A 25,966-nucleotide genomic window follows, 5' to 3' on the forward strand; every position below is an offset into this window, starting at 1 on the left:
AGTGAAATATGTAATACACACCCCTCAAAAGGCTATTGCGTAGTAAAACTTCTGTTGCAACATCATCAACTGCTTAGTAAAAATCTCACAATAAAGTATTTTCTAAGTGCTGTTGAAAATTATAATCTGTTGAAGCTGCTATTGTTGAAATATATATATATATATATATATATATATATATATATATATATATATATATATATATATATATATATATATATATATATATAACTTGAAATTTTGTTGTTATTTCATGTTGAAAAATTGGAAATCTCACAAATAATATTTCAACTACAATACGAGGTTTGTTAAAAAAATAAAGTTAATTTCTCAAATTTCGCAAGCTACATACATTCGATTAGTGACTTTTTTATTTTCTTAAAACCCAGCCAAAGGAATCTTGTTTGAAGTGAAAGGGATATATTTTTAGGAGAGAATAATTTTTGGGAAAGGTTTCGGCTTTCTACTTCTACATCTTTATACAAAAAAATGTGGGAATCTTCCGAAGAAAGGAAGAAAGTAATCAATTTCGAAAAATTAACTCTATACAATTATGAAAAAAAGTAACTTTCAAACCCAACCTGAAAGAAAAAGTGCTCTCAAAACAGTTGATTCCATATACAGTGCATTTCTCCCCTCCCCCCCTTTTATTTTTTAACGGGTCAATTGAAAAAATTGAAATTTGGGATGATGAAATTAATGCATGAATACTTTATTTTGAAGTGAAATTGACAGGTGAAAGTTTCAAGATGGCGACTGGTCTGGACTGTACATAACAGAAAGCTCCAGGTCATCCGTCCATTCCAGAAGAACAGCAAGTGCAAATAATTGGTGGGATGGTAGTAAATCCTGAACAGTCTACTTATTCCGTCGCAAATGTTTGTGAGGTGTCTCCTTCTACTGTGTGGAGACCTTTGAAGAGGAATAGGTATCATCCATACAAAATTCAAATGGTACACCAATTAACTGAAGATGACCCTGATCAAAGAACTGAATTCTGCGAAATCATGATGGAAACCATTGCAAGGCATTCTACCTATCTCCACAATATTTAACAGGGGAACTGTATTTGAATATGCTGAAAACTACTGTTGACTCTCTCATCACTGAAATCGTCGAAGCAAATCCTAATGATTTCGATATGGATATTGTATTCCAACAAGATGGAGTACCACCACATTACTCCAGACAAGAAAGAAACTATTTGGATACCAATTTTCCCGGTCGTTGGATTGGCCGTTGAAGTCCTACAGAATGGTCAGCCCGCTCGCAAGATTTGACACCTTGGGACTTTTTTATGGAGCTATTTGAAGCAAAAGGTGTACGAAAGTGAACCTGTTTCAGTATTGGATATACGGCAGAGAACAATAAATATTTGTAGAGATATTGACGTTACTGTGTTCGACAATGTTCGGCGTGAAATATTAAAAGTTCCGCCATTTTGTAGTAGTTCAAGATATTGACATTATATTCTATGGTTGTGAAGCATTTGTCAGGAGCTTCAAAAAGATGTGTCACAAGATCCCTTTTTCCATTTAATTTTTCTCCTAGGTGGCTCCCAGTCGCCATCTTGAAAGTTTCATCTGTCAATGTCACTTCAAAATAAATTATTCATGCATTAATTTCATTATCCCAAATTTCAATTTTTTTAGTTGACCCGTTCAAAAAATAAAAGAGGGGGACATCAAAGAAAAGCACTGCATACATTAAATTACATGAAAGAAAAATACTTTTGAAACAACTACTTTATGTAGGTTCATTTTATAGTTGATATAAATAATAACACAATAAAACTGCAGTTTTTAGTTGAAATATCTGTATTTACTAGCCTTCTATTATTTTCAATTTCTACCAAAATTCAGTCTCTTTTTCTTCTACCATTATCTCGAAATTGCTTTCTAGAAATTCCAATCACGTGTGTCAGTAATTTCAAATCGACCATTACTGATTCTCTATTTCGAAATAAATCGTGCTAGAAAAACAAGTGAAAGGATATAACAAACTTTCAAAGAAAGTCTTGTGGCACTGGATATAGTTCTCTCAATCCAGTTGACATATTTATTGACTCTGGTGAAGACGGACGGTAGAGAGAGCATGCAGTTTTCAGGCCCGAAGGAAACTATACCTACTTGGACCCCATTCACCAGAAGAGGTCCTCCGGAATCGCCATTACAGCTACCCTTTGGCCCCGTGATGCTTGATCCGGAGGTGCAGATGTGGCGAGGTGTGATTATCTAAAAATTCGAAGTATTCAAGTCTTATAACATTCTTAGACAATAGTATTTGGTGAGTTTTTGTCGTAATATTGCAAGTTTCCTGGCTAATACTAGGACAGACATTGTATTATATCCAACAGACATTTGTGTGAGTTATCTTAGAGAAAAAATTCTTGCAGATGCTTTTAGTTCGTCCTTCAGCAGAATCTTGATGATTGATAACTTACGGAATAATAATAATAATTGTCTTTATTGTTTCCTAGCTGTAGTTACATAATAACATTTAGATAAATTACAGAGCTAGTTGCTGATATAACAAAAGGCGAAATTCAACTCAGCACAAGTGCTACTGAGATGTTCTTCTCCCACAGAAAACGGTACGTTGGTAGAGGTAAGTATATCAAATTTTTATTTGAAATTGACCTTACTGAATTTTATTGGTCAGAGCAGTAGATGGAGTTAGGTTAAAGTCAAAGGTAAAATTTCAAATGGGCTGTATCCGCCGATTTTGAAAAAAAATTGTGTGTAGTGACGTATTTTGAGGGGTAGATTACGAACCCGAAAAAAAAATGGTGGTCTTCCTCATTTCCAGAGTTACAACCCTCTTAATGTTCTGAAACTTTTCAGCTTTTTTGCACAACATAAACTATCTGACTGTCCTACACTGTTGAGGAATAATACTTCGGAACCGGTCTGCATAGGTTATTTCTCGATTGATTTCAGATAAGTCTTACTGAAGGACGAACAAGAAGCATTTGCAAGAACTGTCCATCTTTAGATTAATCAGAAAAGTGTTTTCCGGCAAGTAGAATATTCAATTTGTTTTCTGTTTTTGTGACACGCTTTGTAAAAATCGCTTAGTACTAGAAACCAGTGTACCTATGCTATTTACCTGGTTATACGAACGATAGTTTCTACATCCCCTATTCGACAAAATGGTTGCTTCCACCCCCTTCAACACACTAGATACATTTCCTGTCTCGGTTTGCCCCCAACCTAAAGTGATGCCAATTCTCCCATCGAACGTGTCACTTCCTTTAGCTAAGCTGACGATTCCAACAAAACTGTTCAGAGTGGCGTTTTGGCGCAGTTTGATCAGAGCAATGTCGTACTGTAAGGTCGTGGCGTTCCACCATGGATGCATTTTATAGTTAGTAGTTTTGTAGTACTGTCTAGTCGGTTCACGAACGGATAAGTTGTGAGCACCCAAGACTACTTCGATATGTTTTGGATTTCTAAAAAGATAATGTTGATTAGTTTAGCTCTGTTACGCCAGCGACGCAAAGTACGAAAATTGCACTTACAAAATGCCAAAATTAGGTACTTTTCAGGTGCTCTGTAACTTACACTGCAACTCAATACTCAAAGTTGCGTTGCTATCATTATGTAATACTAGCAACGCAATAATAATAATAATAATATCTTTATTCGTCTTGAGAAACACAAGGTTTATAGACATGTCAAAACAAATGGCGCAATCAAAATCAGACTATATACATCTTAAGATTCCACAATCAATGGTGGTCATGAATTGAGAAAAAAAAATACGAAGACATACTCATTAAAACAAATTAAATTACATGATTGAATTTGAGAATTAGATGGTAATCATAAGGTTGAAAAAAATTATTTTGAGATCATCAAGAATATCAAGATCGTAAAGACGTTCAGTACAAACATTTGATTTAAATTACAATACACATACATATTAGTCAACTGGGAACACACCTATTGTTTAGGTGTCCACATTGAAGGCATCTCTATTCAATTGAACACTTCCATAAAATTCATTGATATCATACAGAGGATTTTCAGTAAAAAAAAACTTCAGAGAGTACTTAAATCTATTGAATGACAAATTGAGAAAGTCTAGTGGCAGAGTATTGTATAGCTTAAGGCCAATATTGTCAGTCCTTTTCAGTCTATTTGCATGCATGACGATGTCTGATTTATTTCTAGTATCATGATGGTGTATGTCTGTACGATAGGTATAATTATTTATATTTAGTCGAATATGTATTAGGTTTTCATAAACAATGACTGAATACAGTGTCATTATTTTGAGATTTTTAAATATTGGACGGCAAGTTTCATCCCATCTGGCAGAAGTTGTACCTCTTACAGCGAATTTCTGCAGGATAAACACTTTTTCCAGATGACATTTTGATGCACTGCCCCAGGATATTATTCCATATCTTAGAACTGAGTGAAAAAGAGAATGAGGACTGCATTCTGGTTCACAGATCTTTTAATTACTCTAATTGACCTACTCAGCCTGGTACATACGTTATTTATATGTTCTACCCACGATAAATGTGTGTCAATATAAACCCCTAAAAATTCAACTGCAGTTTTATCAGCTTGGTTTGAGTTTCTTGTTTCAAAAATTAGTACTTCTGTTTTTTGTTCATTTAAAATCAGTTCATTTGATCCAAACCAAGATCTTGCTTTGTCCAGGATATTATTTAGGGTATGTTGAGGAGTTTTAAGTTCGTCCACTGCTCTGCTCAAGGTTGCATCATCTGCATACATGGTAGTCTTAATATCTGATGAATTCAAGAAATGTGGTAGATCATTAATATATATGTAAGAAAGAGAAGTGGTCCTAATATGGAGCCCTGAGGAACTCCTCTTATCAATTTCATTTTTTGACTACGAGATTCTCCGCATTCTACCACTTGAAATCTCTTAGTCAAGTATGATTCTATCATATTTAGGCACACCCCTCTAATACCATACCAGTATAATTTGTCTAAGAGGATTTTATGATTCACACAATCAAACGCCGAAGTGAGATCAGTGAATACCCCAATATATTCATCTTTATTGTCAAATGCATCTTTTATGTAATTTGTGAGAGAGTTGATTGCATCAGAGGTTGATTTCCCTCTTCTGAAGCCAAATTGATGTGGACTCAAAATATCATTGACTTCTAAAAATTCAACAAGTTGTGTGTAAATGGCATATTCAATCATCTTAGAGAAAGATGGTTAAATGAAAATTTGTCGGAAGTTTTTTGCTTCTAAGCAATCCCTTTTTTTGTGATTTGGAAAAAACTGCTAACATAATGTTGGGACCTGATAATTACGATTCCAGAGTGTTTATTACGAATAAAAATAATAATAATAATCGATGTAATTCATCATAAATGTCTCAATATTTTTAAAGGAGCAAAGGGCGTTTTTCAAATTTAAAACTTCAGCCTGAAATATAAAACTAGATACACATTATTACTTACCGGTCCACACAATGTGCTGCTGTAAGAACCCATTGGGAAGTTATTAAAGTCCCGCCACAGAAAGCCTTGAAATTCGAGTAGATTGACTGTATGGCAGCTTGGAAGGGGTATGAATTCGGTACTACAGTTGCGCCACCTATTATTCTGGGATTGAAATTGATTTTTGAGCTAACTGGAATCCCAGATCCATCAGCGGTTGCCTTTTCTTGGAGTATAGTCTATAAAATGAATGCAAGATATGCTATATAACACGGAACTTAACTGTTGCAAACGAAGACATGAATTTGATTTCAAATCAATCTTTTGAAAGGAGCTCAGAGAAAATAATCGAGATGAGTGGAGTCGGGAGACTTAAGAGGCTACGGTTTTCAATAGTTAACTTTAAGAGGGTCATCTATATGTGAAATCAAATCCTATTTCCTACATATGAGACCAAGTTCAACATTTGAGGAGCCAACATAATCAAGGTAATTTTCGTCTAATAATTCTGCAGCAACTAATAATCTTGGAACGTTTCGTTTGTTGAAAGAGAAAAGAACCCTGGCTTCATCATCTCTACCGATGAAGGTACGGTGGTAAACCCGCTTATAATAAAAATTTTATTCGTGAAAATTGCCTAATTATTATCATTTACAATGTTATGGCTGCACTCTAACGGAACGGGCGTTCTAAGAATATGTAGACCAGAGCATCTAGAGGAAGAACTGGAACATCTTCAAGCAGCAACGGGTTTATCAGCAGCATCATGTCCTTTCCAGGAAGGTGGACAGGTCACTAGGAGACATCTCCTTTTGTATCGGCAGGTGTAGGCCAAGACTCGCCGAATACACACTCTCTTATTGACGATAACTCCGGACACTCGTATAGGACATGCCTGACAGTCTCATCTTCCTGTACACTTAGAGGTGTGCCACTAGCCCCATATTATGGAGGTGTTTCCTTAGTTGACAGTGACCAGTCAGAAATCCTACTGGTAAGCGTAGATTTTTCCTGGCCATCGCGAGTTATTTCTTCGGCGCCAGCTGCCCAGGGTGATCCTGGCAAGATTGCTTCCTTTGATTTCATTCGATCTCTTTAGGGATTGAGCATGGGTGTAACGTTTAGCTAGTTCCGCCATTGTCGAAGTCCTAAAATTCTTAGTCCAACCGCTTCCTTAGCTAAAGAGTCGACAATGCGATTACCTTTACTCCTGTCATGCCTTTTAATCCACCTCAGGATAATGTTATTTATTTATTTATTTTCATTTATTTATTTATTTGCCACTGAGGTACAGTATGTACATATGGTATGTCAATAACTTAAAATATATATATATATATATATATATATATATATATATATATATATATATATATATATATACATATATATATATATATATATATATATATACATATATATATATATATATATATATATATATATATATATATATATATATATATATATATATATATATATATATATATATAGTGTGATACGAATAAAATAGGTAGGTATTTCATTTATCATATATGTGTATATACATATATGCATAAATACACACATATACACACCCACATATATAGACAAGACACGTATATAAATTCCTTAGTAAAAATATGGAACAGGCGTTGAAGATAACACTAGATAGTAAGAGGAAAAAAATAAGTAAAATCATTGCTCAACGGAAATCATCTTCCAGGAATTCATCACAACTATAGTAACATTTTTGCACCAGCAATTGCTTTACTCTACCATGAAACACTTTATAAGAGGTAATTTGTTTGATCTGCTCTGGTAATTTATTATACAGATTTATGGCATTATACAAAGGGGACTTTTTATATTTCGTTGACTTATGACTTGGAATACGCAAAACATCACCATGACGTCTGTTGTAACTGTGCACCGTTGCGTTTGTTTCTAGTTCATGGATGTTAGATCTAGCAAATCCTATACATTTAAGAATGTATATGGAGGGAGCCGGTAATAATTTTTCCCTAACGAATACTGGTTTACAGCTGTCTCGGTGTTCAATGCTGAAAATTAGTCTAACAATGAGCTTTTGTGCTACGAATACTCTGATGAATTCATTACTGCAACCCCATGCTATGATATTGAGGGATATATGTGAATATGCCATAGCAAAATAGATTTCTAGTAGACCTGCTGTGTCCATGCATGATTTCATTTGCCTTGAAGCAAAGAATGTCTTGTTTAATTTGTTGCAGACATCTTTTATTTGCAGACCCAGACGCTTTTGTTAGATCAAAAAATAAAGACATTACAAAATTATTCGAATCCACTTCTTTGTAGATATAATTCAGTAAGTGATATCTATCGAGGCTTTGGCTAAATCTTGGTGGCACTCTAGTACTAGCCCTGAAGTAACACGTTGTCTGTTCAAAGCTAATAGGGCTTGTCCGTTATCAGTGCAGATTGTTATGTTTTTGCCAGAAATTCCTTTTCTGGTTATTTCTTTTGTGGCGATTGAGATACTAGCCAGTTCTGTTTGAACCACGCTGGTATTTTTTCCCACTCCCCACTTTATCCTTATGCCTAGTAATCTGGAGTACACTCCACATCCTGAGCCTTCTTTGGTTTTTGAGCCGTCTGTATATATGCGTATTGCATTTGTAGCATCTGACTCTGTGTTCTGTTTTATTTGTATTTTGTAGGGTTTATTAAACACAAACCTGGGTTCAATTGCATCACTGGCTGTCTGCAGCAGACGTTGCGCAGTGAGCGCTTCCCGTCAGAGGCCCAGCCTCAATTGACCCATTCCTACTTCGAGGTTTACACCAGCCGTGCGCAATCGTAACATGACCATTAATGCAACCTCCTTAACGTACAGGTCCAGAGGGGTCAGACTCGTAATTAATTCTATTGCCGCGGTTGGTGTTGTTCTCATGGCTCCTGTGATGTTTAAACAAGCCAATCGCTGTATTTGATATAATTTTTGGATAGCAGTTGCTTGTAGAACTTTCGGTCCCCATGCAATGGCTCCGTACGTTAACATAGGTCTTATTATTGCCGTGTAGATCCAGGTGACCACACGGGGTGAAAGACCCCATGCGCGTCCCACTATCCTCCGACATTGCTCATAAACCACATATGCTCTCTTTGCTCTACTCTGTAGATGAGAGTTCCATGTTAGCTTCCTGGCGAGGTTAGTACCAAGGTATTTCACCTCTTCAGAGAAGTTTAGTTTGCTTTTAAAGATTTAAGGGAGGTTTCAAGCCCGATAAACTTCTTTTCCTGGTGAAAAGGACCATCTCAGTCTTCTTGGGAGAGGAATGTTATTGACAATTTACCTAATCTAGGATGAGTCAACATAAATACGCTTTACGCATTCGTAATACCTAGTCATTAGAGATAAACGCAAGATGTATGAACCTCTGAAGAAGATAGCCACTAGCGCCAGCGAAACGTCGAGAAGAAATTCCAAAAATCCACGGCCTTCAAACTCGAAAAAGAGTGACATTGAAAACCTCGTCCGCGAAAGTCTTGAGCATTTTCTATTAATTAACACGCTTTTATTAGCTTCACCTGTATGTATGAATGTTTGTAAATCTCAAGCTCGAGATCTGTATTTGACAGAATTATCGACATTATTGCTGGATCTATTCGCAGGCAGATGGCGCTGTACATAACCTCCTTGATATAATTCGAAATCACTTTTCATGTATTTCTTCATTTGAAAAAAAGTATTTTTTTATTAACACGCGCGCCTGCTGTGGAACATATCCATCCTGTACTGAAATTTCTGTGGGCGTCGCTAATTATTTTTTCCATTCCCCATTTGTCAACCAAAGCTTTAGAATAGACAATTTTATGGGTCTTATTTCCGATAAGCATGTTTTATTTACAACCCCTTGTATATCATTAGATAATCAAATTTATGGATTGCTGTCTACCGCATATTTTGTTCAATGCATTTATCGTAATTAGCAATTAGGTAGTTTGGGATGTGATACCTACTTATTTTTCTCAACGTTATAATAAGAAACAGTGCTGTTTTCACTGGTTTTCCACATTACATATCTCAGAATGAATTAGAATGTAAATAGAAATGATAGTATTGTTATCAACGTTATCTTCAAAAAAATAATGGCAATAAAAATAAAGGATCAATATTTACCCGTGTTTGCTTCAGAGCACAAATACTTGTTAAAAAGAAAATGAGTATGACTTTCATGTTTTCAATACTTTCAACTACTAATTGATAATAACATTAATCTTTTAGGTTACATATCTCAATCTGGGGAGTTAGCAATTATCTTTATTATTAGATATCATTCACTAGCAACACTGATGATTTAGTGAAAATTTCTTTTCATGACTAAGTGCATACTTAAACGTGAACAGAAAACAAAGAGTGTCAACATGACCCAATAGAAGGTAGTAATAATATTGGATACTCTCTGATTATATAGGAATAGATAGACATAGCATACTCAAAATATGTTGAAATATGTTTGTTATATGTACAAAAAAAGTATTTTCAGTTAACCAGTTATCGCACCCCTACGAACGACAACACTCAGAAGTCGAAACTTGTGCGAGCTAAGGACTAACGAGGTCTTACCTTTTAGCGTGTGATTCCTAATACAAGTTGGACGACAGCAAGTGAAAATCAATCGTGTAGCCTGCGACTTGAAACACCGACTCACACGGCGGTCGATTGAATGAGTGAACAAAGCACCCACGTTGAACCGACCGGCTACCGACCTACATCCTCATTAGAAACACAAAGTACAGATGTAAAATTCACAGATTATTAAAATCATCATTATGAAGAAAAGAGAAATGAAACTTTCTATGTTTTTTACCACTTCTATTTGTAACTAACGTTACTGCAGTTTCGTCCAATACGGACATTTTCAAATTTATACAATAAATAATAATAATAATAATAATAATGTTTATTTTCAAAAATAAAAAAATACAAAAAAGGGTATCCAACTTTGAAAATAGACATGAAACATCACTGAAGCTTTAAAGCTTGTGCGTGATATAGATGTTAATATTTATATAGTATAGGATACAACAGTAATACATTGAAGTAATATTAACTAATTAATTTTTTTTTATTATTATTTTTGTCAAGGTAGGGTTTTGGTATCTTATTTTGGTAGGTGGGTTGTCATAGTCCGGTATATGTCGTATTTGGGTGATTTGGAGTGTATCTGTTTATTGTAAAAACTTTAGGTTTATAAGGTTATTGAATATGTTTCTATCTGTAGTGTTCATCCATTGTTTTACATGGTATTTAAAAGAGGTATAATATTTGATAGATTTGAGGTTTTGTGGCAGTAAATTGTATATTATTCGTACAAGATATTCTGCTGAGCGTTGACCGGCTGTTTTTTCGCAGGTTGGAACTTTCATGTTTTTATTTGTTATTCGAGTTTCATAACGGTGGTCGATGGGTGTTGACTTCATTTTTATTTTTACGGATATAGATTAGAATTCGTTGACAAAATATTTGTCTTATATCAAGAACATTGGTCTCTGAAAATAGCTTGTCACTGGGATATCTTATGTTCTTCTTCATTCTCAGAATCCATTTTTGTATGATACTCAAATTATGTATAATATTTTCTGTTACATCTCCCGAACCTAAGATTCGGTAAGAAACCTGAGATTGCACAAGTGTATAGTACAGTTTTTTTAAGTTTTTCATATCCAAGAATTCCACTAAGTACTTGAATTTTGTGAGTAGACCTCTTAATTTATTTTTCACCTGCTCGATATGTAAATCCCCTCTCAAGTGTCTATCAATTATTATTCCTAAATATTTCAAGTGCTATTTTTCTTCTATACGAGAGTTGCCTCCAATGTCCAGGGTTCCCAAGTTTGGAAGGTGATTAGGGTAAGATGTGAAAGGCAAATAATATGTTTTTTGAGTATTGACTGTTAGTTTGTTGTATTTGAACCAGTCACGTATACTCCTCAGGTCTTATTCTGTTGTTGTTTTTAAATCTGTCCTTGTTTTCCGTTGTAGATTATTGCCATATCATCTGCAAAACTGATGAGTTTACCATCAGATGGTAATGCCATCAAACTATTTATATATACCTATAGTGAATAATAAGGGTCCAAGCACCGATCCCTGAGGAATACCGTGACAGTCCTAAGATGGCTTTTTATTTCTTTAATTTCAACTATTTGTTTTCGATCTGATAGGTGATCTTTCAGCAATTGGTGTGTCATCATAAGCTAACAATAGTTGTATAACTTTGAAAAGGTCCTTATAGAACGAAACTGCAGTAACGTTAGTTACAAATGAAAGTGATAAAAACATAGAAAGTTTCATTTCTTTTTTCTTCATTATGATTTTCTACCACGTAGTAACGGCTAGATCCATCAATTTATTAAAATCATCATTATTCATCCTTATGATCATCATTACAACTCATTTGTAACGCGGTAACTTTTATAAACAGTTGCTTGAATATGGCGATATTGTGTAATAGTTTCACTTTTGGGCTCAAATGTTTTCAAAACTAAGCACTTTGAACCGGTGAAACTTCTAGAATAAGATTTTCATCGCCGAAAAACATAGAGACCAACATTTTAGTAATAACTCGCATAGTTTCAATGCTGGAGACTTGAAAAAGCTGAAATAAAGTTTTTTTTGAGCCCTTCAAAAAGGTTCTATAATTCCCTTCTGAAAAATGTATTGTTTTTTGACTATCCGACTACCTCGTTAACGATGACACAGCAGAGCATATACTTTGTGCCTGCCCCGCTGGGGACCGAATCAGTTTTCTAGAGTTCGGCAGAACCGTACTCGTACCATCTGACCTGAAAGACCACTCACCATACAAACTAATCGGCTTCGTTGAGAATCTGAGTTTATTTGGTCGAGTGTGAATAGGTATGAGCCACAATAAACCCTTGCGGGTTGCGGTGAATGGTCGAATAGACCCACTCAATTTGGACCTAACCTAATTATCTATCTAATCCACCGAGTAAAGTCAAGTTACTTATAACTCGAAAATTTTTCTTTGTGAAACCAAAAAAAATATAACGAAGTAAAAATTTATTGAAATTATCTGTAAGTCACATCTGAATTTTTGGCAATCCAGTCTACGTATTCAGACACTCTCGTAAACACCGACGGCAAACCAGCGCTGCAATTTTTATAGCCGAACGATACTAATCCAACTTGCACTCCATTGACCACCAAAGGTCCTCCCGAGTCACCCTGGCATGTTCCTACTGGGCCTGTACCTGGAAAATGTCACAGACAAAAAACAATCAGTGATCACCTGATTACAACAAGAAATAATTTGAGTACATGATTATCAATCGATTTCTTGGGATCGCACCCAGAAGCGGCGTAAGGCGTGGTCAGTGTGGGCCACCGTCTCGCGGTGCCACACTGACCATACTTAAAAAAGTATGGAAAATATAAAAGTATAGTCGAAGTAATGAATATTATGCACACTTAAAGTTGACAGCACTCTCAAAGGCCAAAAAAACCAATACATAGAAATGAACCGGCAGCGGACTAGTCCACGTGGACTGTAGACTTGACGGTTCGTATTGGATAATTTTCACTAACCGAGTTTTATGATTGGCTGAAGAGTCATAAAATTAAATTTGAAGTCATGTTACGGTGACGAATAGAAATCGGGGAATCGGGGATGGTTATCGCCGTCGTGTTCATTTCAGGAACTGATCGCGATTTGAGTATTGAAATTCGATATTGGTGCAGTTATAATTACTTAAAATTCTTGTTATCTGTTTAAAATGTGATGTCCTTGGACAAGTACTAAAGTAATAACGAGTGTGATAACAACGCAAACTTTTTCCGGTGTAGTGATTCCAATAGCGGTGGTGAACAATGCGAAAAAGAGATACCAGTGAATAAAATTCGGATGCATTCGAATACTGAAACACAGATAGTATGATTCAATGTATATAAGAATCTACATCTCAAGTTTGATTTCGAGGGAAACAAACTATTACAAGTAACATCAGATTTGACCGAAATTCCTTACTCAACTGTACGTAAAATAGTAAAAAACAAACCTTATGAACGCAAGACGCGATGTGATACAGGATTACCAAAACCTTTAGATGTTCATCTAATAAAATCATTGAAAAAAAAACAATACTGTTACAAAATCAATGAGATTCCTACAACTGAAATCATAAGAAACGAATTGAATACTTCCGGCCATAACGTGAGCTGCTGTGACAGTAGCTCACGTTAGCTCACGCAGCTCACAGCAGAATTGAATGAAGAAACTAGGATTTAGATTTTAAATCAGTTATGGAAAGCAGAAGAATAGTGGAATTGCGTAACAAATACTTGAAACAAATAACTAAATAGGTATAGACAAGAACAACGGCAAATTTTCTATTTAGACGAAACTTGGTATACGAAAGGGTGGACTAATGGTTCGAGAATGTGTACTCCTAACATGCCTGCAAATAAAGGATCGCGACTAATTATTCTGCATTGCGGAGGAAGTAAAGGATGGGTTCCGAATTCTTTGAAAATACATTTGAAAAAGTGTATGCCTTTGAGAGGGAAAAGTGCTCGTTTTAAATTTATTTTAAAATTTCAAAATATATTTTTTCGTTAACCAGCTGTCGCACCCCTACGAACAACAACCCTCAGAAGTCGAAACTTGTGTGAGCTAAGGACTAACGAGGTCTCACCTTTTAACGTGTGATTCCTAACACGGGTTGGACGATAGCAAGTGAAAATCGATTGTTCAGCCTGCGGGTTGAACCACCGACCAACACACCAGTCAATTGAATGAGTGAACAAGGAACCCACGTCGAACCGACCGGCTACCGACCGACCGACACCAGAGATTCTAGTTTCGTCTTTCTATAATAAATGCAGTTAAGTTTGAATTCGATATGCTCTTCATTTTGTATTTGTCTCATTTTAAAATAACGATTACCTACCAGGCGTAGTTACAATTGCGCGGTGTTTCTGTTTTTATGAATTCTTGAGAAGCAATGGTTTATACGAATTGAAATAGTGAATGTGTACTACAGAATGGCCACCAAGGTCATCCGATCTCACTTCGGTAGATTTCTTTCTATGGGGTCATTTAAAGTCTAAAGTGTATGAGATAGAATCAACAACATTAGAAGATTTGAGAGGGAATAGCGTGAGGCATTGCAGAGAAATAACTCACGAGATTCTCAACCATGTGAGGGCGGTAATGGAAGCTCGTTTGTATCATTGTATGGAAGTTGGCGGAAACGTCTTTGAACATTTTCTATAATAATTTTTTTCTTCTCATCGCCAGTCAGCAGATTTTGATTCAAGAATTAATAAAAAAATCTCTTTTTCTGATTTATTGCTTCCATATTTGTCTCTAGAACGAATATTTTAAATGTCTCCTGTATAATTGTTGAACTTTTTTTTTATTTTTCCTGCAAATCATTGTTCAAAAAGTTATTCAGGGTGACTCGTTAACTCAAAATAATATACCATACGCTTCAGACCATATGTTATATACTTTGTTGAAATCTGCTCATCATGGAGCATGTGATAATACGAAACAATATGTAAGGGTTCAATCTCAGGGTTTTTTGAAAGGGGTTGCTGCCGATCCAATGAGACACAGGATAAGGTGCGAAACAATCTATTTTCAGTTCGAGGGGGAGACAGAGTACTTATTTGGATGTTGACTCAGTTCTAAAATAATTACAAATGTTTTAATAAAATAGTTAAAAGTAGTTAATAAAAACTTCACACACGTGTTACATCATTTATAGTAATAAAAATCATTACCCACCTAAAATAATTACAGGCACGGGACTCGATGGTGAATCTTGTCCTTAAGGACCACAGTAAGGTAATTTAGAACGAAGTTCACTTTAAAGAGCAAACAAGAAGAATCTTCGAACAATCGAGCAAATATGGCGCATCAAAAACCGTTCTCACTCAGGTCTCCAGAGACGAAAAAGAATCTCGACAGTCGTTCATAAAAAACCTGACCCTGGAAATACTTTGCCAATGCAAAAAACCCGTCAAAATGAAATATTGGTTGCCTATCCCGGAGGGCATGAGGGCCATCGCTACTTATGATTAAGGACGGTAGAAAACTGTAAACAACTGGAATCGGCCTTCACTGCGGCGGATAAGGTACCGAGAAAATTCACCAGATGGCGAAACGATACTAGTTAAAATGGAAATAAATGAAATAGATGTGATTTGTCACAAATATATGGTGATCCATTTAAAATAAATTGGTGATATCCTCTGGAGGTGCGTTAGGGGAAGTAACATCAAATGTGAATATGTCAAAATGTGCCCCCCTGTATACTATTGTTGACGTGTTTTTTTATTTTTTTCGAAAAATTATTGTACCAAAAGTTATTAGGGGTGGCTCGTTTTAAATGGAATGCACTGCATATCTAAGTAAGTGGAGAGTTTGTTGTGTAATCAAATAATATGATTTTTGTTTTGTATAGCATGCTACGAAAAATGTTCTTATTTTCCACGTTATGTTAGTATATTACTCACCAGATATACATAGAAGAAAGGGAGTGATAATGTCATCATAACTTTTCTTTGCCTTCTTACATGCGGCGTTACTAAGAACGGTACTCACAACATATTTCAAAATTGGAGTGACGGTTCTTATATTTTGATCAACTAGACCCCAACCAGTTGTGACAGCTGAAAAGAAAAAAAGGTTGAATAGATACTTTTTCAATAATTTCATACAAAAAAAAAACAACTAGTTGCAGCACAGGTACAAGATGAATTAGGAAAAGAGCAGAGGTAACAAAGAGCTATTCTGTATCTTATATATAAAAATGGAAGTTTGTTGGTTGGTTGGTTGGTTGGTTGGTAAGTGATAAACTTCTACATCGTTCAACCGATCGTGATGAAACTTGATATGTTTAAGTAATTTTTCATAGAGAAGGTTTTTAGGCTATCAATTTTTCTGTAACTGGCCACTAGATGGCGCTGTAGAACGATTTTTTGGAAGCACTGTTCTATAACGCTGCGCACACTTAAGTTCGTTCATTCTGATTCTGTCAAAACATTGAAAACAGCAACGATACAGCAACATAGTACTAGTACAGTATGTATCTTGATTGAGATTATTTTCTTCATTTGTGGATTTATGATAAAATGTTCACTTGATGGAAAATCTGCTATTCTTCTATTTGAAACATAACTATTTTGCTCAACCTGTCGAAATTAATGTTACACTACCATCCTCACTTACAGTAAGTTGAGCCCGTTTATAATAATTTTATATTGTACTATTATCACACAAATTTTGTAGCTTTTCCTTGAAGATGATAAATTTTATCGAAATATTGGAATAACTTGTGTTATAAGAGTACACTTCCTTTCTGCTCATCCCCCAAAGATATTTTCCAAGTTTTGTTCAAGTTTTGTAACCATAAAACACTTTTGAAACTTTCAGTCAATATTTAAAATGAGTTATTAATGTTGAAATTTAATACGACGCAGTAACAGAATAACGAGAATATTCGAATATTGAAGTTGATGGACGCTTGTTTTTTACGTCAATGTAAAAAATTTAACCTTCAAAATTTCAAGTCACAATAAAGTGTTCTCTTTGCAAATTAACGTTCTTATTATTTTTTTTTAATATCAAAATCATAGTTCCTTTTTTCTCATTTTAGTCAAATGTTCAGTCACTGAAGTTTTTTCTACAGATCTCTACAGTTCAACTATTCCATTGATTTTGGGTATCTGCTTCATCAAAACCTGTTGTGGAAATAGAGTGTAGCACTCATAACCTACCTTTGTCCCCTACGAAACTATCTCTACCAGCGGCAATATCGATGATTTTTATGGCATCCGTTTCTTTTACGGGACTAGGGAGTTTTATCAGTGCTATGTCGTTGGTAAGAGTGTCTCTATCCCACTCTTCATGGACTACAATGTCAACTGAAACTAAACGTACTTGTGAGTCCTCCTCAGCAGTTACGTTGTGGGCACCTAGTATCACTTCTACCTTGTAGGCTCTGTAAAAATAAATTGAACGAATCATTTAAATGTCAGGATAAAAGAGATGGGATGGAATCAAACGATGCAATCTTGCCAGGATCACCTTGGGCGACCCTGGGAAGCTGGCGCCGAAGAAATATCTGGCGATGACCAGGAAAAATCTACGCTTAACAGTAGGACTGGCCACTGTCAACTAAGGAAACACCTCCGTAAAATAGGGCTAGTGGGCCACTGTCAACTAAGGAAACACCTCCATAAAATGGGGCTAGTGGACACACCTCTCTGCAGGATGTGTGAACAGGAAGATGAGACTGTCAGACATGTCCTATGCGAGTGCCTGGAGTTATCGTCAATAAGAGAGTGTGTATTCGGCGAGTCTTGGCCTACACCTGCCGATATAAAGGAGATGTCTCCTAGTGACTGGTCCACCTTCCTGGAAAGGACAGGATGGACGATGACCTAGGAGGATAACTCCTCGGGAGAATGTACAATGGGTCACATGTGGCCTAACTGCTGTGGGCTTACACTTACCCTCCCTACTCTACAGATAGAGATGTTAGGATAATATTCATTGTGGGTCCATGATGAACCTGGCGGAATACAGATAAGTTGGCTATCTGTTTTCCACATGAATAAGTTCATATTTCTTCTCATGGCTTTATTAACACTGATAATTTTAGAGGTTTCTAATGTGATGTATTTAAACACATTTTTTGCGCTTACACTGCACATGCTGGCTGAACCCCACGAGATAGATAAAAAAATGTGTAACAGTATTGTACATAATACTTGAAGAGGAATATTAATCTTCCATTACTATACCAAAGGTTCCAAACAGTGCATCACAAGACACAAGTAAGGTTAGATAATACCAAGATATTTCAACTCCGCTGTAAATCTCTTTTAAAAAAATCTTTTTTTCCATTAATCAGCTGTCGCTCCCATACGAACAACAACTCTCAGAAGTTGAGAAACTTGTGCGATCTAAGAACTAACGAGGTTATCTTTTAACGTGTGATTCCTAACTCGGTTGCGTTGAAAACGCTAGAAAAACTACTTGACAGGCATATCAGGGACGTATCACTGGCTATCAGACCATTACATCGAGACCAATATGCATACAGGTCAGGTATGTCAACAGAAACAGCTTTATGTCGGATAACAGAAAAAGTAGAATATACTTACAAAAAACAAGGAATACTTTTAGCTGCTTTCTTGGACATTGAGGGCGCATTTGATAATACGTCGCGCGTCGTTAGAATCAATCATCCAGGCGTCGAGGAGAAGAGGGATCGACAAAACAAGCTGTAGGTGGATAGACTGCATGCTTAGGGGAAGATTGGTAGGTATATACAACCATGGAACCTTGTAATGGACGAGCTATTATGTCTCTTGGACCACAATTGATATAAAGCACTGGGCTATGCAGACGACTCAGTCATCTTAGTCCAGGGTATATACAATAATGTAGTGAAGGGATGCATACAGCAGGCCCTGAATATTATAACAAGATGGACCGAAAAAGAAGGGCTTAACATAAGCCCATCCAAATCGACCATAGTAGCATTCACCAAGAGGACTAAAACGGAGGGTCTCGGACCTCTAAAACTTCGAAGTGAAGAAATACAAGTGTCGGGGGATGTTGAATATCTGGCAGTAATTCTAGATTCCAAACTGACCTGAAACCAACACTTGGACAGGATAAAGAGGAAAGCAGAGGTAGCACTGATGCTCGCCAAACGCATCTATGGAAAAACATGGGGGCTAAAACCAGACATGGTATATTGGCTATACGCGATGGGTGTCATGAGAAGATGGGAGAATAAACGCAATGAGCCCAAGAGGCTGCAGTGTTTCCTGGAGACATGGACTAAATGGACAAGTCAGACAGCTCCCAAGGTACCAAAAAAACACGGTTGCAGAATCATCCCAGCTTCAACCAGATACATTCTCTTGAGATAAATATCTGGTCAAGGCGGGAATCGAACCCACGGCCTTCCGATCGTGAGTCGGGCGCACTACCACCGCGGTAGTACTTACGCCAATTATACTTACTTGTCTACACAATGTGCTGCTGTCAAGACGTAATTAGGAGAAATAAGGGAACCCCCGCAGAAGTCTACTTGAGTTGAATAAACATACATTCCGACCTGGTAAGGGTAGGCATGGGGTGAAGCATCGTTCCCCCCGATTATACGGAGGCCAATGGGTAAGCGGCGTGGTTGATGTTGTCTTTGATAAGGATGGACAAAGTAATCGCTAAGCTGAAAATGAAGGAAGTTGTTACAATCATAATTTGACTGTTATTGGGGTTGATTGTTTTTATGATCTCTTTGAATCATACGGAAAGAAAAAAACACCAGAAGAAAGTAATTTGAACATCAATAAAAACTATTTACGAAAATGTACAGATTATACACAAAAAGTTTATTCAAATAGAAACAAACCATATGTTAGATGGTCAATACTCAGATACCTTGCCTGTAACTCATGGAGTTCCTCAAGGCTCGATTCTTGGGCCTCTATTATTTTCCCTCTACATTTCAGACTTTTATTAAAGTAATAAACAATTGTTCTATACACCAAAATGCTGATGATATCCAGTTGTATTCTTCTTTTCCTCATGATAGCTAGCAAACTTCAATAGAAAAAGTTAATGTGGACCTTCAGAACTCATTAGATATATTTGCTGCACACAATCTCAATTTAAACGCAAGTAAGTCTCAATTAATTCTTTTTGGTCCTCGAATAAAACGACTTGAAATTGCAGAGTCGATAAATATAAAATTAGCAGAAAATAAATCATCTGTTGTTTCAGAAACTACGAATCTGGGCCAATGTCTTTACTCGGAACTCCGATTTGATAAACATATAAACAATTAATAAATAGAGTTTATTCTATGATTTTCACTATAAGAGTTTTACAAAAACCGCGACACGTGTTTCGCTATACAATAGCTTCTTCAAACATAACAGTTATGCTTGAAGTTTGAAAATGTCCGTATCAGAAACGTTAGTTACAAATAAAAGTGGTAAAAAACATAGAAAGTTTCATTTCTCTTTTCTTCAATATGATTTCCTACCACGTAGTAACGGCTACATCCATCAATTTATATGTTTTTCCGTTAACCAGCTATCGCACCCCTACGAACGACAAACCTCGGAAGTCGAAACTTGTTCGAGCTAAGGACTAACGAGGTCTCACCTTCTAACGTGTGATTTCTAACACGGGTTGGACGATAGCAAGTGAAAATTGATCGTTCAGCCTTGGGCTTGAACCATCGACTCACCCATCGGCCGATTGACTGAGTGAACAAAGCACCCACGTCGAACCGCCTGGCTACTGATAGACCACTCATATATACATGTCTAAAAAAATTCATATTTAATTAAGAGAAGGGGCATGTCATGATTTTATCAAAAGTTTGAAGGCAACACAAAAATGATCTTATTCAATAAATAACTTACTTTCGGAACAGCTTGTGATACAGAAAAAACAGCGAAGATCAACAAGATTTTTTTCATTTTATTGCAATTCTGGAATACGAGTTTCGTAGGAAGACTGGTCGATCAGATATCTTGAGTGAATTTATAGATGATCAATTGTCACTTTATCAGTAATTTCTACTTCTAATGAACTTCTTATATTATTTATTGATTACAGATAAAAATTGTCTTATCGTCATTCAGTATTTGAAACAATTGACTACGTAATCCTTAGTTATAAGCCGGTGTTTTAGATTACGGGATATCGGGAGAAAACAAATTTCATCCGATGAAAAAATTACCTTTTCCATAAACGAAAACCGCGAAGCAGAAGTGGAGTTACGAAAAAAAAATGTATTATATATATATATATATATATATATATATATATATATATATATATATATATATATATATATATAAATCGATTCAATTCGTGAGGTTGCAGTCAATAGCTGGGCTGTTACAAAGAAAACTCTTTGTTATATGTCAAGCTTTTGGTATATTTCACACCTTCGTCAGGACAACTACAATAATAAGATTATATATCTTGTAAAAAATATATAAATATGGAGAACTTACTAACGTGAGAATAAAATATAAAATGGTTCAAAAACAGATAGAAAAACATTAATAAATGACAGTTAATAAAAATTTTGGCTGACAATGTCAAGTGGGAAAATTCTGAATGATACTCGAATTACTAGATTTTTTATTTTCTTTATCATATTTCAGTAGGTACGTGTAAATTTTGCTGAGACTATCAATATCAGTTCGTTTATTCATTGAATGTTCTTCGTTATTAATATGTATCATTTCCAAAAATATTCTTTTCGTTATATTGGTTTCTCTATCTAAAATATTTGGATTTTCAAAATTCATTTTATGATCCTCCGAATTAACATGTTCTGTTAATGCACAAGAATGACGAAGGTGTGAAATATACCGAAAGCTTGACATATAACAAAGAGTTTTCTTTGTAACAGCCCAGCTATTGACTGCAACCTCACGAATTGAATCGATTTATAGTTAATCCAGTCACTAATTATTCTGTTATATATATATATATATATATATATATATATATATATATATATATATATATATATATATATATATATATATATATATATATATATATATATATATATATATATACGATAACGTTTATTAGCTTTATCGAGGGCTGTAATATAAAAAAGGACATAATAAATATGTATATAAAACATAACGGATACAACAGCATACCTGTGTTATGTGAGGATATTTAATTTAGAAATTTTAATTTTGAAAGAAGTCTTCAACATCAAAATGACAACTTTTTGACATTGAATATGTGAAATACTTTTTCTAATTGTCCAATGTCGCTTATCATGGTAATTTATATTGTGTGAATATTACAGGATGTATTCAGATTTTTATTTTTTTGTTAGTAAAAATGAATAAATTTTGCTGAGGTTGTCGATGTATGTCTTTTTGTTGATATTGTTTTCTTTACTTTTGATTTCAGCCATTTCCAAAAATTGCCTTTCATTTGAATGTGGTTCGAAATGGAGAATTTTGGTGTCAGTATAATTGACTGAATGATCATTATCTAGAACGTGTTGTGTTAGAGCGTTTAAATTTTTTACAATTACATTTATGAAGAGCTATGCGGGTTTTTAAATTGTTTGTTGTTTGACCTATATATATCTTATCACAATTGTTGCAGGGAATTTCGTAAATTACATGTGACTTTTCAAATAACGGATCTTCTTCTTTCAATTTTGAATGTAGTTTAATTAAGGGTTTAACTTTCTTTTGTGAAATTTTTATATTCTGTTCTTGTTAAACCATATATATATATATATATATATATATATATATATATATATATATACATATATATATATAAAATATATATATATATATATATATATATATAAAAAATATATATATATATATATATATATATATATATATATATATATATATATATATATATATATATAAAGACTATATACTTACAGAAAAGCCCGCCGGAGGCGCGAAAATTTTTTGGGGTACCGTACCTATTTAAAGCAAAATACTAATATTTGCATAAATGCTAACAAAAATTGTGTATTGACGAAAATTATACGTATGAAACTAACCATTAAAGAAGCAAGAAAAAACGTTGTCTTTGAGTTATTTAATATAAATGAACTCTTCTCAGTCAATAAATAATACTTTTCTCTTCTAATGTAACAGTTTTGTTAAAAATTGCTATAAATATGTTATAAGCACAAATACTTAATTATGCTTATAAAAACAGGTCTAAAAGTAAATTTTATTTTTCAGCAAGAACCAAGATTTAAAATGTCTGTCTGTAGAACGAGGTGAATTTTTTAAATCAGAGTTTCCTATTTTACACCATGTTTGGTATTCGGTTTGTACGGAAAATAAAACACAGGGCCAAAAAAAAAGTTTTTCTCGTTTAATGGAGCCGGTTAACCAATCGCATTTATTGTACCAATTAATATTAAATCTTCGATTTTGTCGATTATCTGACGATTTAATTGAAATCAAATTTGGTTGAGGCTTTCCCAGAGTTTTAATAATGTAAAATTTATTATCATAAGATAAAGACTTGAAATTATTTGTCAGCAACCAATCGACTATATTGTCAAATTTTGTCAAATTTTTGTATTTCGTCCAACTTATCCATAATAAATGGAAAAAAGAACTTACTGAAAAGTGAAAACCTGAAAACACCTTGAAATTGAAAGGAAACACTTTAAAAATACTACCAAAAAGCACTGCTATAATACAATACTGCCTGTTTTATACACAAATAACAAATATTATAAAGAAATACTAACACGATTTACCGAAATATTTTTCAGTCCCGGTCCGTCACGGCATCCCGTCCGAATAATTAAATAAAAAACAAATGCAGTCGTGCACTAACGGAGACCAACTGGAGGCTAGCCTCCTCTAACGCTATAATTTCTGCAACTGAAATTACAATTCGGGACGTATGTCGCTGGCTGGATCGGTCTCGCGAAGCTTGCTTTTTTTGAAGCGGTCGGAGGCTAGGCTCCCTTGCAACGTATCAACGTATGGCATTTATTATTTCGCGTGGATGGTTTCTTCATTATTCGTTCGTGGGTGGGCGGTGCGTTTGAGGTTTGTTGATGCAGGATACAGTGTGGTACGTACTACGTAGTGAGTGATAGTATTTTTTCGGGCATATTATGTATTTATATTAAAAATTAATGGTAAAGTAATGATACCGAAGCATTTTTAGAAAAAAATAATCATAAATATTTGTCAATATTTTTAAGTTATTGCGATGAATATCCTCAAATTTTATGCCTTGCCTCCTCTGACGAGCCGCCGCTGCTAGTCATTGAATCTCTCTGCAGTTGATTCAGTAGGATGTCCACTGCGCCATCTGCAGACAGAGCCAGGAAACAACTCCTCAAGCATACTCCGGGGTGAAAGTCGGAATAATGATTAATATTCCGGAGAGGTGCATTATGACATGCTGAAGGTTGCCCCGTTCCTGTCATGCAGACCTACGACTTTGTAGGTACGTGTGGCAGATACCCAACGGAAAAACAAACAACCCACCCAGCTAATGCCGCGCAGAGAGTTGAAGTAAAACCATCAAGCACCTGTGCAACGTCTTCGACTTGGAAGATTCGTCGCAAATTAGTTCCCACTATGAAAAGCAGAAATTAATTTCGTTTGATCGGTCCAACCATCCGATAGACTGGTTTCGGGGTGATTGCCCCATCATCAGTACCGGGCATGGTCTCTTCAGAACGCAATAATCCATTCTAAGCCAACTATACAATAAGTACAACTTGGTATCCGAATTATTTTCATAATTTTCACCGTAATATTGGATACTGCCTCACTGCCTGTGATTTACTAAATATTCTCAAAAAGTTCGTCGTCCACTGTTATTGAATTATTCGAACAATTGTTTCATAACTGTGAATAATTTATTGATACCAATAACAATAATTTTTTCATCAATAAACTTTTATATGTTAAACATTGTTTGCTTATCATAAAATTGCTTCAATAGATTAGCCCATCGGCGTGTGAAGATAATCAAAAAAATTTAATCTTGGAATCATTTGAGTGGATCTATGCCAGAAAGATAGCTCAAGTAGGTACACCTCTAAAAATTCAACTTTAGAGTACTGAGATAGATTGTAGAAATGACTGGAGGTTCCAACAAAGGAATCCAGCGATTTCAAATATATATTTGCCAGTGATCTTAACAACTTTTCTCGTTCCACGGTAAATTTTCAAACATGATACTTATAAATATGATATACTGTGAGAACGTGAATAGTTCCGCTCTTAACTTTCGAACAGGGCGAAATACGTTCGTTATTATTTATTTTATACAGTTCGGTATATTTTCAAAATGTTCCGCTGAACCTCGCGACAGTAAGAAGGTCTATGTCCACAATCACTTCCTTTGCAATAAGCAGCGTACTTACTTAGATTATGAATGATCCAACCAGAATTCTTGATCGTGATGGAGAATATGCTAGTCTTCCAGTGGCGGCTCGTCAGAGGAGGCAAGGGAGGCTTAGCCTCCCCATAAAATTTGAGGCTTTCATCACAATAAATTAAAAGATTTAGACAAATAATTATGATTATTTTTTTCTAAAAATGCTTGGGTATCATTACTTTACCATTAATTTTTAATATAAATACATAATATGCCCGAAAAAACACTATCACTCACTACGTAGTACGTACCACACTGTTTCCTGCATCAACAAACCTCAAACGCACCGCCCATGAACGAATAACGAATAAACCATCAACCCGGAATAATAAATGCCATACGTTGCAAGGGAGCCAAGCCTCCGACCGCTTTAAAAAACACAGGTTCCACGAGACAGATCCAACCAGCGACATACGTCCCGATTGGTAATTTTAGTTGCAGAAATTATAGCGTTAGGAAAGGCTAGCCTCCAGTTAGTCTCCGTTAGTGTACGAATGCGTTTGTTTTTTATTTAATTATTCGGACGGGATGCCGTGACAGACACGGACTGAAAAATATTTCGGTAAATCGTT

General features: G+C 35.2%; 2 protein-coding genes across 2 annotated transcripts; both read right to left on the reverse strand.

The window, feature by feature from the left end:
* Positions 1–1,678: 1,678 nt before the first annotated feature.
* On the reverse strand, positions 1,679–9,711 carry LOC111507570 (brachyurin). Its single transcript, XM_023162906.2, has 4 exons — positions 9,578–9,711; positions 5,455–5,672; positions 3,109–3,451; positions 1,679–2,234 (listed from the first exon to the last, which is right to left on the reverse strand). The coding sequence occupies exons 1-4, from the start codon at positions 9,632–9,634 to the stop codon at positions 1,953–1,955; spliced, it is 900 nt and encodes a 299-aa protein (XP_023018674.2). The 5' UTR covers positions 9,635–9,711; the 3' UTR covers positions 1,679–1,952.
* Positions 9,712–12,469: 2,758 nt separating this feature from the next.
* LOC141481633 (brachyurin-like) lies at positions 12,470–21,043 on the reverse strand. Its single transcript, XM_074173492.1, has 5 exons — positions 20,882–21,043; positions 19,469–19,677; positions 17,207–17,430; positions 15,944–16,099; positions 12,470–12,675 (listed from the first exon to the last, which is right to left on the reverse strand). Exons 1-5 carry the CDS (start codon positions 20,936–20,938, stop codon positions 12,494–12,496), a joined length of 828 nt encoding a protein of 275 aa, XP_074029593.1. The 5' UTR covers positions 20,939–21,043; the 3' UTR covers positions 12,470–12,493.
* Positions 21,044–25,966: the final 4,923 nt, after the last annotated feature.

This window comes from Leptinotarsa decemlineata, unplaced genomic scaffold, assembly GCF_025532065.1.
Source record: "Leptinotarsa decemlineata unplaced genomic scaffold, Ldec_3_MD MMD2_tig00000251_RagTag_RagTag, whole genome shotgun sequence".
NCBI lineage: Eukaryota > Metazoa > Arthropoda > Insecta > Coleoptera > Chrysomelidae > Leptinotarsa > Leptinotarsa decemlineata.

Coding starts and splice junctions, on each gene's coding strand:
- LOC141481633 (XM_074173492.1), bottom strand. CDS start 20,938: ATGAAAAAAATCTTGTTGATCTTCGCTGTTTTTTCTGTATCACAAGCT. Junction 16,100..17,206: donor TAGTTTCGTAGGGGACAAAG/GTAGGTTATGAG, acceptor TTTTCTTTTCAG/CTGTCACAACTGGTTGGGGT. Junction 12,676..15,943: donor CTTTCTTCTATGTATATCTG/GTGAGTAATATA, acceptor GACATTTTCCAG/GTACAGGCCCAGTAGGAACA.
- LOC111507570 (XM_023162906.2), bottom strand. CDS start 9,634: ATGAAAGTCATACTCATTTTCTTTTTAACAAGTATTTGTGCTCTGAAG. Junction 5,673..9,577: donor GTGCTCTGAAGCAAACACGG/GTAAATATTGAT, acceptor TTCATTTTATAG/ACTATACTCCAAGAAAAGGC. Junction 3,452..5,454: donor GCAGCACATTGTGTGGACCG/GTAAGTAATAAT, acceptor TTATCTTTTTAG/AAATCCAAAACATATCGAAG.